This window comes from Giraffa tippelskirchi, chromosome 13 (assembly GCF_054371585.1).
Source record: "Giraffa tippelskirchi isolate mGirTip1 chromosome 13, T2T-mGirTip1v1.2.pri, whole genome shotgun sequence".
NCBI lineage: Eukaryota > Metazoa > Chordata > Mammalia > Artiodactyla > Giraffidae > Giraffa > Giraffa tippelskirchi.
Genome location: NC_137287.1, coordinates 21721313 through 21737947, shown reverse-complemented (window position 1 = coordinate 21737947; position 16635 = coordinate 21721313). Strand labels below are relative to the sequence as shown.

At 42.3% G+C, this 16635-nt stretch overlaps 1 protein-coding gene across 4 annotated transcripts in view; it reads left to right on the top strand.

Annotated features, from left to right (window-relative positions):
• OTOA (otoancorin) overlaps nt 1-16635 on the top strand; it is a 78111-nt gene that overhangs the window by 14213 nt on the left and 47263 nt on the right. For 3 of the 4 annotated variants that reach the window (XM_081554541.1, XM_081554545.1, XM_081554544.1), the window contains 5 exons: nt 1943-2077; nt 5841-6076; nt 9549-9652; nt 13771-13871; nt 16145-16284. In XM_081554541.1, the coding sequence (XP_081410667.1) occupies nt 1943-2077; nt 5841-6076; nt 9549-9652; nt 13771-13871; nt 16145-16284 (716 nt within the window). Of the gene's footprint in view, nt 1-1942; nt 2078-5840; nt 6077-9548; nt 9653-13770; nt 13872-16144; nt 16294-16635 lie in introns of all 4 variants that reach the window. The other variant, XM_081554542.1, reaches the window with a different exon arrangement.

Genomic DNA, 16635 nt, shown 5'->3' with positions numbered 1-16635 from the left:
GCCTCTCTTTAAGGATGTTACCTGCAAGTTGCATACTTCCTCCTGCTCGCATTTCATTGGCTCACAGTCCACAGTCACATCTTACCGCAGAGGAGTAAGATGAGAGGCCATGTACCCAGATAAAACTTGTGGGCTTCTGTTGCTGAAAGGAATTACAAGAGAGTGGATCTTTGGGTATAATTATCAGTCTCTCAATCGCAGGTCCAGGAAATATTTTTCTTCCCTTTAAACTCTACCATAAGAAAAACAGTAGCGCAAGTGTGTAAATAGATGGCAATGGATATTTACATTAGGGAACAATAGGGATGGTAGGAATTGCAGTGAGCTGGCCAGCCTGTACCTCGTTAGGGTGCTATGTTGTGCCTTTACCAATACACTGTGAAGAGCACAGAAAACTGAAAGAACATTCAGAATTCAAGGACTGTTACCTGATTCAGCAAAGAGGTCATATCACTTACGAATGAAGTTCCGACATACATCTTTGTTGTGTCAGCTTTTACTTACTTGATGCTGAAGATGAACATTCATGTGAGAGCTACACTGAGATTGCAGGTTGTTAACCACTTACAACCACTAGATGGAGGTGGCTGGTGGCCTCATGGCATCTGCTTTCTCCGTCTTGTTCATCAGTCTGTATAATCTATAGAGAACTGATGCCTCTTTCTCTCTAGCAGTAGGGCTCCTCATGAAATGTGTATATTTTAACCTGATTTGAGCTATACTCCCTCTCTTCCTGTTTGTATATTCATTTATTCGTTCAGTACCTACTCATCCAGCCTCTAGTCTCTGCCAGGCACAGTTCTAGATGCTGGAGACTCAGGAGAACAGGCCACTCAGGAGAACCTTACCACCCACGTGGGCCTGTCATTCTAGATGGAGAGACATTGAGTAAACAATTTTTCAATTCATTTAGGACAGAGAATAATGGCTCACGGTTACTGAGAACACTTTACGTACTCATTTACTCCTCGTGACATAGGATTAATCCTTACTTACATAGTAAGTTTGACTCTTGTCCCTACTCTTCAGCTGAGAAAACTGAGACCCGGAGATACTGTTGCCCATTTGTCAACTAAAAACCAGGAATCTCAGTTAAATTTGACTTGCAGATTAGTAACAGATACATTTTTAGTATAAGTACGTCCCATGCAATATTTGGGATATACTTCTGCTAAAAATTATTAGTTGTTTATCTCTAATTCAAATGTAGCCAGGCATCCTGTGTTTTATCTAGCAATCCTAGTTAAGGAACTTGCCTGAGGCTGCACACCTAGTAAGTGGCAGGGTGGGGATTTGCACACGGGTTGTCTGGTTCTAGAGCTTACCTTTTGTCCATGATGCTTTGCTGCCTGTCTAGAGCACTTTTATTTAAGGAAGATTTAGCAAATAACTCCCCAGATAGCAGAGGAAATCTCCTCTGGGAGAAACTGCTGGCTTCTGCTCCTTACCCTGGAAGGGATGCCACAGCCTGTTCATGCTGCCTGAATGTTGCTCCTGTGCAGAGGGCTTGGAGCATGGCAGAGGGTTTGGAGCACAGCAGAGGATTCGAGCAGTGACCATCTGGGCATAGTAAACTATCTGGGTAGAGGTCAGCTGCTCTGGACTTGAAACCTCAATTGCCTGCAAGGACCAGGCAGCTATGGGATAATCAGCTACCTGGAGGGTGGTGAGCAGGAAGAGTAATTGCAGTCAGTGACTGCCCCTTGGCCTGTTGATTATTACACGGAAGGGGATATGTGTCCAGCGTTGCCACATCTTTGTGGATTTTTGTGAGAAATTTCCTGAATTTTAAATGTTGGAAGCTCATTAAAAATTTTGGAGCCAACTCAGCCAAACGTGTGCAGGCTGCCAGCTTGCGGTCTCTGCAGGGAATTAGGTGGCTTGGCTGGGTGCTGACCATGTGCTCCTGCCCTGTCCTCACTGACTAGCATTCCATATCCAGGCAGCCATGGAAAACCACCTGGAGCAGCATTATTTGTACCAGCCCCAGAAGCTGCTGGAGGACCTGAGGGGAACAGACACTCAGCAGTTCCACACCGCCATGAAATGGCTCTTAGAAGACAAGAAGGACCGCCTGGTGAGGCTTTCTTGGCATCCTGGGAGTGGGGGAAGTCCAGGGCATTCAACTGGGTGCTTGTCAAGTTGAATGGAATTGAGCCTCATTCTGGCCTCTCTTCATCTCCCCCTGAAAACTCCCTGGGACCTAGATTTTCTGTCTTACTTTCTCCAGAGTTCAAATGAAATGCCTTATAATTCATATTCTTATGGTAGCTCAGACGGTAAAGAATCCGCATCCTATGCAGGAGATCTGGGTTAGATCCCTGGGTTGGGCAGATCCCTTGGAGAAGGGAAAGGCAACCCAATCCAGTATTCTTGTCTGGAGAAGCCTGTGGACAGAGGAGCCTGGTGGGCTACAGTCCATGGGGTCATAAAGTGTTGGACATGACTGAGCAACTAACACTTTATAAGTACTAAGAAATGAGGGGTGCCCAGACCAGCCAGTGTAGAAACTGGCAAGACAGTTCAGTGAGCTGTGCAGCTGGAGCACTCTCAGTTCACTGCAGCTCTGAATCCTCAGGAATGCCATTTGCACACACTCACACTCTGTCCCGGGTCCCGGCCTAAGCCTTACCAAGATACTGGTCCTGGTTTGGGGGGATTCTGAAACCTCCAACTAACAGAACTTTCTTCTTTTCTAGTAGGTGTAGTCCTTCCTCAATTTCAACTCTGTTAAAAAAATGCTTTGTCATTAACAGCAGTCTAAGGAAGGCTGGTATAAAAGTATTTTGATCAAAAAAAAAAGGTATTGTAAAGGCACAGTTGTGGCAGTCAGTTTTTTGAAAGTAACTTGTGAAGCATTTACCATATCCTAAATTTGCACTCTTGGCAGACTTGCGCACATATGCTCTGCTGTCAGAATAAATTTGCAAATTATACACAAAAAGGAGGAAGCTTTTTAATAAAGATATTGCATTTATAAATGATCTGTATTAGAATATAAAAATCTCCAGTTATATTCAATTACTACCCATGTTGTACAACAGATACCTTCTATTTTAGTTGCTAACAAAAGGTTATACAACACACACACACAAATAAATGAGGGGTACTGAGGAGTCCCAGTAGTTTGGCTTCATAAATACCCATGAATGATTACTGTGTACCAGGGGACGCTGGATTCAGAGATGAAAGACGATCTCTGCCCTTAAGGAGCTTATGGTCCAGAGGAGACAAACAGAAACAGGTAATTTTCACAAAATAAGGTTGGCTATGTAAGAGCAAAGCAAGGCCTCTGAGACACAGAGAATCACTGGGAATCAGAAAGGTGAGATTTAGAGGTTTTTTTTTCAGAGGCAGTTGAAAGTGGAGCATTTTCCTAAGGGGATTGAAACATTTAAACATTTTAACAATCATCAATTAATTTCAATGTCTGTTATTAAAATACACATCAAAACTGAGTTTGATGGAGATGTAATTTTCCCTTTTGAAATGAATTTAAGTTTTAAGAAGAGTCAGTTTAAAGTAAAATATAAACTAATTAATTGTAAAGGTGATGAAAGATATGGCAAAAACGAGGATGATGGCCTATGCAAATGGTCTGGATTAATGTTTATTGAGGGTTTACCATGTGTCAGGTATTATCCTGAGGGAATGATCAGCGAGCTGTTTCTGTAGAGGGCCTGATAATAAATATTTCAGGCTTTGCAGGCTGTACAGTCTCTGTCACAACTACTAAACTCTGTGGTTGTAGTGTCAAAGTAGATGACAGATAAATGAATGGGTCTGGATGTGTGCCTATAAAACTTTATTCACAGAAATAGGTGGTGGGCTGAATTGGGCCTGTGGGCCATATTTGCCAACACTCTTCTAAAGGTTTAAGAAGCCAGGACCTTCTGAAATAAGGATAGCTAGAATCTTACCGTTTCAATACTCAGATGAGGAAACAGGCTTGGAGAGGTTGAGTAAGTAACTTCAGGTTACACAGCTTGAAAGTGGCAAAGCTGAGGTAAGAACCTGGGTTCCTGACTCTTAACTGTGAGCCTGTGGTAAGGCCCGCAGGCTCCTTCCCAGAATAAGGTGTTAACATCTATACAATGAAATACAAAGGATGACAAAGGAAGTTGAGTCTATTGAAAGACATTTATCAAAATACGTAAAACAAAGTTGCTGCTGCTGCTGCTGCTAAGTTGCTTCAGTTGTGTCCGACTCTGTGTGACCGACCCCATAAACGGCAGCCCACCAGGCTCCCCCGTCCCTGGGATTCTCCAGGCAAGAACACTGGAGTGGGTTGCCATAGTTGGGGGTCAGTAATTCTTGAACACTTTCAATAGAAAGGTTTAGTGGTTGGTCTAATAGCTTCTGTAATTTTGAGGAAATGTTGAGTGTAAGCGAGATTTCAAGTCATTTGCAACAACAGTAATGAGTTATGAAAGTGTTTGTGATTTTTCGTGATGACACATCAAAGCTTCTTGCTGGTTCAAAGCCACCTTGCTGGCTCGCTGCCTATATTCATCCTTGAAAGACAGACTGGGGGGTCAGTTCCACAGCTGTGAAAGGGAGGATGCAGTTCCCTCCACCCCCACCCCTGTGTTCACAGATGCCCTAATACTGTCCACAGACCCCTGCCTCAGAACCCCCAAGTTACACTCTTAGCTGCCGCACTGTTTGGCCCCAGTTGGCAATGACGGAAGTTAGGAAACTTGTCGACGTGGTTAGGATGAGTGGGCTTGGATTCAGTACACTTGTTTCAGATCCCAGCTTTGTGCGCGTTTGGGCAGATTGTCTAATCTTGCTTGCTTCTCGTCACCTGTGATAGTGAGTTAATTATATCATGTAATGTTTGCTGAGTGTTCGCTAGGTACCAAGCACTCTCCATTCATTATATCTCATTCAGTTTTTATAAATCTAGGAGGTAGGCACTGATTTTTAGCTTCATTCAAGAGGAAGAAACCGAGACTTAAAAAAGATAAGTGACTTACTCAAGGACACACACATATAAGTCAAGGGCCTGGGATTTGAACCTAGGAATATCTGACCCTCAGACCTATGGGTCTTAACCTATAGGACTGTTGTGAGAATAACAGGAGAGTATGCATGGTTGCTCCATGCTTGGCACAGTGCCTGGCATGTAGTCCATACTCAGTAAATTGCAGTTGTTATTTTTGGAAGGTGTGTTGGGTGAAAGACAGAGTCATGAACAAATTTTGCCTAAACTCTGTCAGTGTTCCTGGGGTCTGTGGTCCAAAGGATTCATTCATTCATCCTAACAGGCTATTTCTCAACGTCTTCTGCGTACCAGAAATCCCACTAGGCACATGGCATGGGCCTCAGCACTTTCCTGGCTCAGCCTCAGCTGTACACTGAAATCAGATGCCTCCTATGGTGGTGCTGGGGATCACCTCCCTAGTCGTTCTGATGTGCAGCCAGGGTTGAGGTCCATTGGCTTGAGGAAAGACAGGTTTGTAAGCACCTCTAATCACGGAGTTTGGTTCAGGATGCTCTTGGAAGCTCAGAGTGGAGGGAGGTTTGATTTGACCAAAGTAGGACATTAGAGAAGACTTCACTGATTCAGTGGTGACTGACCTTGACCTGAAAGAATCAGCTGGAATTTGCTGAGACTAAGAGGTGGGGATTCTAGCTAGAGCAAGGGCTTGGGATGTGACAGTCATGATGTATCTGAAGAAGGACAAGGTATTCTGTAGGTGACAGAAAAGTCTAGAATATTTGACATAGCAACATAGTGTTTAATAGTGGTCCTGAATTTCACCTCTGCTGCTAAGCATGGTCCCTCCCAGCGTTTCCAGATGGAGAGGCAACCCTGATTTCTGTCACTCCTTTAGGAGTTGGACGACATCATTATTGACTTGGGAGAGATTCGGAAGCAAGCCTTGCAGAGCCCGGGTGTGAACCGCAGCCTGTTTCTCATCACGCTGGAAAGGTGTTTCCCGGTGCTGAACCCCCTGGAGTGTGTGGAGATCCTGGGCAGGATGCTGAGGGGGTCCTCAGGCCGCTTTCTCCAGCCAGACATCACGGAGAGGCTCCCGCACGACCTGCGTGAAGACACCTTCAAGAACCTGTGAGTGTCCTCCCCCCCGACCCGCTGACCCCACTTGCTGCCCCTCAGAGTCTGTCCTGAGGTCAAGGAGATAACGCATGAAGGAGGGGAGAAGGCAGGTGAGGACAGGTTAAGATTCGAGGTCAGTTTAGAGATGGCTTGATTAAAACAGAGTCTCCCATATTTTAGTCATTCTGGTATTATCCTCATAGTTTTTGCCATATTTGTGTACCGCCTGTATTATTATTTATTTCATGTATTTAAAAAATAGTGATTCATTCTATTTGCTTAAAATATGTATATTAAAAGTAAAAAATGATACATGCTACTGTATATAAAAGAGATAACCAACCAGGACCTACTGTATAGCACAGAGAACTAGATTCAAATTTGGTAACTATCTATAAGGGGAACGAATCTGAAAAAATATATATATATATGTATAACTGAATCACTTTACTGTACACTTGAAATTAAGGTAACATTTTGAATCAACTATACTTGAATAAAATTAAGTAAATAAATTTTAAAAAGGTAAATATGATATAGTTACTGTAAATGGGAAACCAGTATCATTTGTCTTTGTTGTTGTTTAGTTGCTGTCATGTAAGTAATCATAAAAATAAATACAATAGCAATTTAAAAAGTGTCATTAAATCCAAGCTAGATATGTTGCTCTGAGCTTGGGACCTGTTCTCCGGTAAAAAAGGAGCTGAGTGTGAGTTGAAGACTCTCTAGCACTGATTTGAGACTTTCTCCTTGAGAAGCAGCAGGATTGACAGAACACGGTTGGATCCAGGAGCTCAAATTACACCATTGGCAACGTCTCTGTTTTGTTTTGTTTTGTTTTTAAATAAATTTATTTATTTTAGTTGGGGGCTAATTACTTTACAATATTGTAGTGGTTTTTGCCATACATTGACATGAATCAGCCATGGGTTTACATGTGTTCCCCTTCCTGGAACCCCACCCACCTTCCTCCTCATCCCATCCCTCTGGGTCATCCCATTGCCCCAGCCCTGAGCATTTGTCTCATGCATCGAACCTGGAATGGTGTTCTGTTTCACATATGATAACATACATGTTTCAATGCTATTCTCTCAGAACGTCCCACCCTCACCTTCTCCCTCAGAGTCCATAAGACTGTTCTATGCATCTGTGTCTCTTATTCTGTCTCGCATATAGGGTTATCATTTATGTCTCAGCACTGCCCTCCTCTGGGTTGGCCTTGCTTCCAGGCCAGCTCTCTCCACAACAGAACATGGGCAGTTCCAGGCCCCTCCGCAGAGTGCCTGGTCCAGAGGACTTTCCCAGCAGTTCCAAGCAGAGTCCTAGACCTGAATCTTATTGGTCCAGACTAGGTCATGTGCTCATTCTTGAGCCAATAACTGTGGCCACTGGGATCTGGTAAGATGAATGACTTGCATGTGGGTCACAGTTCCACCCAACTCACATGGATGTGGGAGAAATGTCATTTTCCCAAGAAAAACTGAGGTGCTGTTATGACAAGAGAGGGGGTGGATACTTGACTGTCAAAACTCAGATGTCCAGCACAAAAACTTTATAGAAACTCTGAATAAGAGCCCAGGAAAGGATTTTGGGCCCTACAGAGAGAAAGGCAACAGAACTATACAGGTATAACATCGCATGACTCCGGGTTCTCATCATCACTGGGGAGTCCAGAATATGCCCCCATTTCCTGTTTCCTGATGAGCATCATTTAATCCAACCTCTTCTTTCACAGATGAAGAGACTGAGGCCCAACAAGGGGACGGTATACCTGAAGTGACCCCATAGGGCTTGGCTTAATCTGAACTCAAGCCAGTTCTCCTGAACCTCAGTTTTGCCTTCTTCTTACACTACCTTTCTGCTTGTGAGGATGACGTCATTAACCCAATTCCCATTTTTCAAATGGGAAAACTGAGGCACAGTGAGATTGAATAACTTGACCTAGGTCGTGATAGAGCATTGTTACAAATGGGCAAGCTTTCCCTTAAATGATGCTTACCATTTTTTTCAGAATTACTGAATATAGCTATCTCCTGTCCCTTTCACCCCATCTGCTATTATGAAAAACAATAGAACAACTTGAAAGAGAGAGAGAGAAAGAAGAGGAAGAGGAAGAAGAAGAACCAGAATAAGAAGAGAAAGAGGCAGAAAAACAAGAAGGAGGAGGAGGAAGGGCGAGGAGAAAAAGAAGAAAAGAAAGATTCAGAGAGAAGATCCTAAGATGGATTTAAGGGAAAGTTTGACTTTTCACATATGAAATGACTGGGAGAGTGGCAGGGATAAACCTTAAGCTTAGGAAAGGTTGGCGAATTGGTCATTTGGTGAATTGATTTTCAGTGGTGGGTAGAATTGAGGGAAGTCTTCCTGGATGAAGAGACTCAACTGTTTTGCCAGTATGAACCAGAGGGGTGATCAGTGCCAAATGCTGAAAGGTCAACTCATATTGGACCAAGTGGAACTGCTGGGTGTGGTGATCAGGAGGTCATTTGGGATTTGGGCCACAAGGAGTACTGTGGCAGTGGGGAAACCAGATGACCATGATTTAAAAAGTGACCAAGACACTTTATATCCACAGGATGTCTGTAATTGAAATGTCAGATAATAACAAGTGTTGACAAGGAGGTGGAGAAATCAGGACCTTCAGACACTGTTGGTGAAAAAGTAAAATGGTGTAGCTACTTTGGAAAATAGTCTGGCAGTTCCTCAAAAGACTAAGTATAGAGTTGTCATTTAACCTAGAAATTCCACTTCTAGGTCTACATCCAAGGAAAATGAAGCATGTTACACAAACACTTGTATGTGAATAATTATAGCAGCATTATTCATAATAGGTAAAAGGTGGAAATAGCCCAACTGATGAGCAGATAAAGAAAATTTGGCATATTTGTACAACAGAATAGAATTTGGCCATAAAACAAAGTACTGATACATGTCCCAACACGCATGAACCTTGAAAACATCATGCCATGTGAAACAGGCCACATACAAATGTGACATATTGTATGATTGCATTTATCTGAAATATCCAGAAGAGGAAAATATATAGAGACAGAAAGTAGATTAGTGGTTTCTAAGAGATGGGGTGACTAGAGGTTCAGGTGTGATAGATAAGACTACAGGGTTCCTTTCTGAGGCACTAAATGGGTTCTAAAATGGATTGTAGTGATAGTTGTAAAAGTCCGTGAATATACTGAAAATCATTGAGTTGTGTACTTTAAATGGACAAATTGTATGGTACACATATTATATCTTAATGAAACTGTTATTTAAAAAAATGACCAGGTGGTTGGGAAGTGGAGATCAGTCTTTGGCAGATATTTAAATGTGATGGAAAGAGAAAAAATGGGAAAATAGCTACATATAGCAAGGGGAGTGGGAAAGGCTTTTAACTGGTGACAGCTTTGTGTGCATTTGCTGTTTGGACCCTACCTGCAGGCCTGCATCTGTTTGTTCCTTAATTGATACCCATGTTTGCGTCCTTTAGGTCTGCGCTGTTTAAAGATCTCTATGACCAGACCTCGGCCCACGCCCAGAAGGCTCTCTACTGCTGGATGACTGGGGTTCTGAAGACATCCTCCAATGCGACTGGTGAGCCCAGGCCTTGAGGTGGGAACACTTTTTAGGGGGTGTCCATCCTTAAACGTGGTGGTGCTTCATCTCGATAAATAAGGATTTGATTTCATTGTCGCTTAAGATTTTTACCTCCCTCAGCTTCCAAAAAGGACGTGATGTGGCTTGTGGGAAAAAACATACCCCATTTCATCAATGCATTTTTCACATGTTGAACTCTCTGAAGTAAGAATCATCTGTATCTAAGAATCAAAGGTGTGTCCTAGTTTCTTAGGAAATAATAACAAGTTTACAAATTGAAAATCTGTGTTAAAAATCTGTATCAAAATGGGACAATATAGTTCTTTTGAAGAAAATCTTGACAGTAAAAGCCCAGAAATTTAGCGCTAAGCTTCCTGGCAACCAAAGCAGAAATAGGCCAGGATTTATTTATTTGACAGATGTTTATTTTTTTTTAATTAATTAATTTTAATTAGAGGCTACAATATTGTAGTGGTTTTTGCCATACATCGACATGAATCAGCCATGGGTGTACTGACAGATGTTTATTAAAAACCTTCTATTTCCTAGAATAGTCAAATTCATAGAGATGGAAAATGGAGTGGTGGTTGCCAGGGGCTGGGAGAGGAAGGAATGGAGAGTATGGAGAGTTACCATTTATTTATTTCATTTTGTTTATTGGCTGTGTTGAGTGGCTTGTGGGATCTTAGTTCCCTGACCAGGGATTGAACTCCAGGCCCATGGCAGTGAAAGTTCTGAGTCTTAGCCACTGGACCACCAGGGAATTCCCAGCGTTGCTGTTTAATGGGTACAGAGTTCCAGTTTTGCAAGATGAAAAAGTTCTGGAAATGAATGGTGGTGCTGGTTGCCCAGCAAAGTAAATGTACTTAATGCCACTGAACTGTGTACTTAAAAGTGTGATTAAGATGGTGAATTTTATGTTATGTGTATTTTACTACAATTGAAAAAAAAAGAAGAAAGAAAAGAATAGTGATGCAGATGAATAATGCAAACAATTTCACAGGTAATGTCAACTTGTTGAATCTTTAATGTTAGTAATGTAAACAGAATAAACTCTTTCAACACCTAAAAAGAGCCCACTGGACTTACCTGGCGATCCAGTGGTTGGGACTCCACCTTCCATTGCAGGAGGCACGGGTTCATTTCTTGGTCAGGGAACTAAGATTGCACATGCCACGGAGTGAGGCCAAAAATTTTTTAAAAATCATATTTATAAAAAAAAGCCTACTATGTGTCAGCCACTGGAGATACAGAGAAATAGAAGACAAGTCTTTGCTCTTACGGAGCTATATAGTTTTATAGTTTTATTGTGGGTGAGTAGGCGGAGAAAACTTTTAAGTAAGTAAATAAAAAGAAGAGAGGGAGAGAGAGAGAATATAGATATAAGTAATGGCTCTGCAGAAAATAAAATTGGTCAATGCCATGAAGAGGGTTACTGCTTTAGACTAGAACAGGGCTTGGCCATGGTTTTCTGTAAAGGGCCAGAGGAAATGTTTTAGCAGCCCTAGACAGCAAATAAGTAGATGTAGCTGTATCCCAAGAAAGCCTTATTTACGGACACTAACGTGAATTTCATGTAATTTTCAAGTGTCACAAAATATTCTTCTTTTGATTTTCCCCTCAACCATTAAAAAATGTAAAAACCAAGCTGAAGGCTGTACAAAAACAGATGTTGGGTGGGTTTGGCCCACAGGCTGTAGTTTCTGACCCCCGGATTAAGGAGTCAGAGAAGAGCTGTCTGGGCAGGCGACATTTGGTTTGAAACTGAAATGAGAAATGGAATCAGATGTGGGAGGCTCTGGAGGAAGAGTATTCCAGGCAGGGAAAGCAGCAGATAAAAAGCCCTGAGGTGGAAGTGAGCCTGTGTGTGGGGGGGAGACAGAGAGAGCCAGTGCGTGGAAGTGGAGGGGGTGCCAGCCAGTGCTTTTCCTGGAATTCAGCTCTGAGATTTGTGTGAAAGAAGCATTGAACAGTGGAATAATCATTGTCTTCATGCGCAGCAGAATTCTCTTTGCCGGTACATAATAGCGGCCTCTGGGAAACTGAATCTCACACTCTGTAACCTGGGAAATTCACTCAACTCACCTGCTAGACTCCTGTTCAGTTGCTAGGTCGTGTTCAACTCTTTGCGACCCCATGGTCTACAGCATGCTAGGCTTCCCTGTCCTTCACTATCTCCTGGAGTTTGCTCAGATTCATGTCCATCAAGTCGGTGATGCCATCCAATGACCTCATCCTCTGTCGTCCCCTTCTTCTCCTGACCTCAATCTTTCTCAGCATCAGGGTCTTTTCCAGTGAGTCGGTTCTTCACATCAGGTAGCCATAGTATTGGAATTTCAGCTTCAGCATCAGTCTTTCCAATGAATATTAAAGGTTGATTTCCTTTAGGATTGACTGGTTTGATCTCCTTGTTGTCCATGGTACTCTCAAGAGTCTTCTCCAGCACCACAGTTCTAGACTCTAGACTTCCCGTAAGTCCTCGTTGCCAGAATGTAATTAGGGACAGACTCTCCTAAAATCCCTATGTGGTATATTTCATTATTAAACTAAGGTGAATTAAAATGAATTCTATTTGGACTTTAAACTTTTTTTTCATGAAGTTCCTAAGGTAACTGGAAATACTTTGGGTGTCAAAAATATCCCAAGTTTGGGGATTATTGGTCTGCAGAAATACAGTTCATGCTTAATAATTGATTAAAAATGAACATCTCAGCTTAGTTTTTGGTGAATTTAGTGGTTTTCCCCCAGAATTATCTAGCCTTCGGGGCCACCCTTTCTTCTACTAACCAAGTCAAGTGTTCAGAGTTCCCATCTAGAGGATGTTTACCTGTGCTCACAGTAACAGCTATGATTCCTGGGTTGGGGGAGGCACCCTCTTATTCTTGTGACGTGGTCCACAGATCAGCTGACCTCACCATCTCCTTTGGGCATCAGCCGTTGTCCATGGCTTCTTGCAATAGCTTTTGGTGACTGATTCACTGCACCCTAAAAATGCTCCCCTGCTTTTTTCATTTCCCCTAAATGCTGCCAACGCAATGTTGTACTTCGTAAATCTTTTACTGGAGGTGGAGGATTAGGGGCAATGGCAGCCAATTCTAGTTCATTGAAACTTAAAAAAAATTTTTTTTTGGCCACACCCCACAGTTGGGAAGATCTCTTGGAGAAGGGAATGGCTACCTACTCCAGTATTCTTGCCTGGAGAATTCCAGGGACAGAGGAGCCTGATGGGCTACATACAGTCCATGGGGTTGCAAAGAGTCAGACACGACTGAACAACTAACACTTTCACTTTTACTTTTTCACAGCCTGTGGGACCTTAGTTCCCCAACCAGTGATTGAACCCTTGCCCTTTGGATTGAAAAGTGAATTCTTAATCACTGGACCAGAGATGTCCCAGTTCACTGAAATTTGAATTTGGATCCTGGCCATGATTGTTCTTAAAATCCCACTGACATTTGCTGATGGGGAATTTCAAATGTCTGAACAGAATAATAAAGTTCTCTGGGAATTCAGAGAAGAGAGAAATTATAATGCTGGCTGAGGAGATGAGAGAGGGCTTCAAGGAAGAGGAAATATTTGAGCTCAGTTTTTAAGGTTGGGTTTGGAAGCAGAAAGGTTAGGAAAAAGGCATTCTAGCTGGTGGGAAAGTCCCAGGAGAGGAAAGATTTGGAGACCATTAGGGGTGCATACTAGAAAGGACAAATGGTTTGGGTTGGCTCACGTACACGGTGATAATCAATAAGGAAGATAAGGATTGTTACTGGCAGTAATAAAGGAATCAAATAAATTTCAAGTTAGTAACTAAGTAAGCTAAAAATGAAACTATATTTTGTGGTCTTAGTATTAAAAAATAATCTGCATTTCTAACTAGTTCCCAAGTGATGCTGAGGCTGCTGGTCCAAGGAGCCGCACTATGAGGAACGAAGTGGTGGACACCCGTCTTGCCTATGTATATTGTAGCATCTCATAAGCAGAGGGCTCTCAAAAAATGGCTGTTGAATGAATTAATGGATGCAAAAAGAGGTCCTGACATCAAAGATAGTTTTGATTGTCATTTACCAGTGCATAGGCTTTTATTTATTTACTTTTTAATCTATGTTTTGTCTTTTTTGCAGATGACTCTGTTTCATGGGTCAGTGCAGAAAACTTATGGATTTTGGGCAGATACATGGTTCACCTATCCTTTGAAGAAATTATGAGAATTAGTCCCATAGAAGTAAGTTTGAAAAGTACATTTACATGTCTCCATCACCAATACATCTGAAGTAAGGTGTGTTCTGGACTTCCCAAGTGGCGCTAGTGGTAAAGAACCTGCCTGCCAATGCAGGAGACCTAAGAGACGAGGGTTCGATCCCTGGATTGGGAAGATCCCCTGGAGGGGAAGGCAATGCAACGCATTCCAGTATTCTTGCCTGGAGAATCCCATGGACAGAGGAGCCTGGCGGGCTACAGTCCATGAAATCACAAAGAGTCGGACACGACTGAATTGACTTAGCATACACACAATGTGTGCTCTGAACCTCTCATGTTCAGCCAGCCAGTTGAGGTGCCTTGGAAATTGAACACTCACTTTAGTTCAATATAACTTGAGCATCTAAAGAAAACTCCTTGAGTAAGGCCTCAAGCAGTCAGTCGCTGGATTGTGTTCTAGTGTAGAAGAGTTAAGAAAACAAAAAGAACTCTGGACAGCTAAGACAGTTCTGATGTCAACAACATGATCTAAAGAGAAGGTTGGCTATGAACCAAAGGTCTTTTAAGGGTAGTTTTGAACTCAAGACATGCCAAGGATTGTAGCTATAGAGTTTACAGTCATTGGAAGCACAAACCCAAATCAAAAGCAACATGGATTAATTGCTACTTCTATTTATGGCTACTTCTATTGATAGCTACTTCAGCATGAGTGATGATTGGACTTTAAAGTTTACAGTGGAGAAGTGTACATATTCATGGTGCTTAACTCGCTGCTCGGGAATTACCTCTTTTTCCTGATGTTGGTCTGATGATACTAAAATCCCTTGGGAAGCATGATTCTAGAACACAGCCTCCAAGGAATGCTGCCGACAGGGAGGCTTTCATAGAGTTTGGGGCTTGCCATCAGTTTTTGCCCTGTGTGCCCTAACTTTCTCCTGGCCAGTGAAAGAAGAGTTTGCATCAAATGACTGGCCTGTTCAAGGACTGACTGACCCAACCATGTCTGGTTATTATGAAACCAGATGCAGAACTAGGTTCCTCTTTCTTTAAAAAAAAATATTTCCTTATTTGGCTGTGCCAGGTCTTAGCTGCAGTGTGTAGGATCTTTAGTTGCAGCATGTGGATCTAGTTCCCTGACCGGATTTTGAACCTGAGCCCCTGCATTGGGATCATGGAGCCTTAGCCACTGGACCACCAGGGAAGTCCCTAGGTTCCTCTTTTTACCTGACAGCCTGGGAATATTTCAGATGTCTTTCAGTTTTATAACCCTCCGTTATAAAATGGATTAGACCTCCATTTTACTTTTTCAAAGTTGAATGAATTTCAGAAAGTCTATAGAGGTTAAATTCTTAGGAAACTAGGCCCCTGGCAGGGACTTCTTGAGATCCAGGGGCTGTTCACATTTATTCATCTTCTAAACATGTAGAAAGGGAGGTGAAGCCACAGAGTACCAACACTCAGAGGGGATTTCTTGTGGACGAAGAGCACGATCCACGAGAGAGAGACAGCTTTATGAAATCTTTAAGCGAAGAATAAATGCATCAAAATATAGAGTGTCAGCGCGACACTCATGGACACACAGGCAAAAAGTGAACAATAATAGAAAGAATCTGAAGAGTATATTTAATAAAGTTGAATGCATTATGTATATATTTGCATAATAAATATGTGTTAAATATTATGTAAACATGTATTTACATACATATTGTATACATACATCCAACTTTATATCTTACAAAGAGAACACACATTCTTTCTTTTAATCACCTGTGGGTCATTTACAAACCGATTTATCTATTAAAAAAATTCTGATTGCCCAAAGCAAACAATTTGTGGACCACATTCTCTGACCTCAATAAAACAAATCTAGAAATAAATGGGCAAATATTAGCTTGAAAAAAGTTCAACTGCTCATATATTAAAAAAGAAAAACTTTCCTAAATAACAGTTGGATTGTAGAAGAAACTGAAGCAGCAGTTACAGACCATTTAGGAAATCAACGTCACTTACAGTTACCAAAGAGGAAATGGGATGAAGGATCGATCGATTAGGAGTTTGGGATTAGCAGATCCATGCCTCTCTATATAAAAAAGATAAACCACAAGATCCTACTGTATAGCACAGGGAACTATGTTCAATATCTTGTAATAAACTACTACAGAAAAAAAAAGAAATCAAATGAAAATGAGGAATGGGCATCTCCAGGTGTCTGGAGGTGGGGCGCAGCACAGACCACCAGGATGGGGCTTCACAGGGCTCCTGCAGCCCCCCACTAATCTTCCTGTCCTCCTCCACCAGATTGGGCTGTTTATCAGCTATGACAACGCCACCAAGCAGCTGGACACGGTTTATGATGTCACACCTGAACTGGCCCAGGCGTTTCTGGAGAGGATCAGCTCCTCCAACTTTGACATGAGGAATACCTCTACCATACACAGGCAAGGGGCGTGGGCGCTGGGCCCCCAGAGCTGTTTCCCATCTAAGCATCAGCTTCCTCTGAGCAGCGAAAAAGCCGGGGAGGGGAGGGAGGTGGCCGATCCATCTCTTTGAATCGCCCCACGTCTCTGTGTGTGTGAGGGAGATGTTTCCCCAAAGAGATCCCTTTAAAGAGGTTATGAAGTGGAGAAGAAAACAAAATGCTTTTAAAGCATCTCCTATGTGCTAACATTTTATACAACCTTATCAAGGGCTAAGATTCCAGCTCGGAGCACAGAAATGGAACTTTTTACATACTTGGTATTCCCTCCATTCCAAGTTGTAAATGTGTCATTTACAATTGGTTGGGTCGA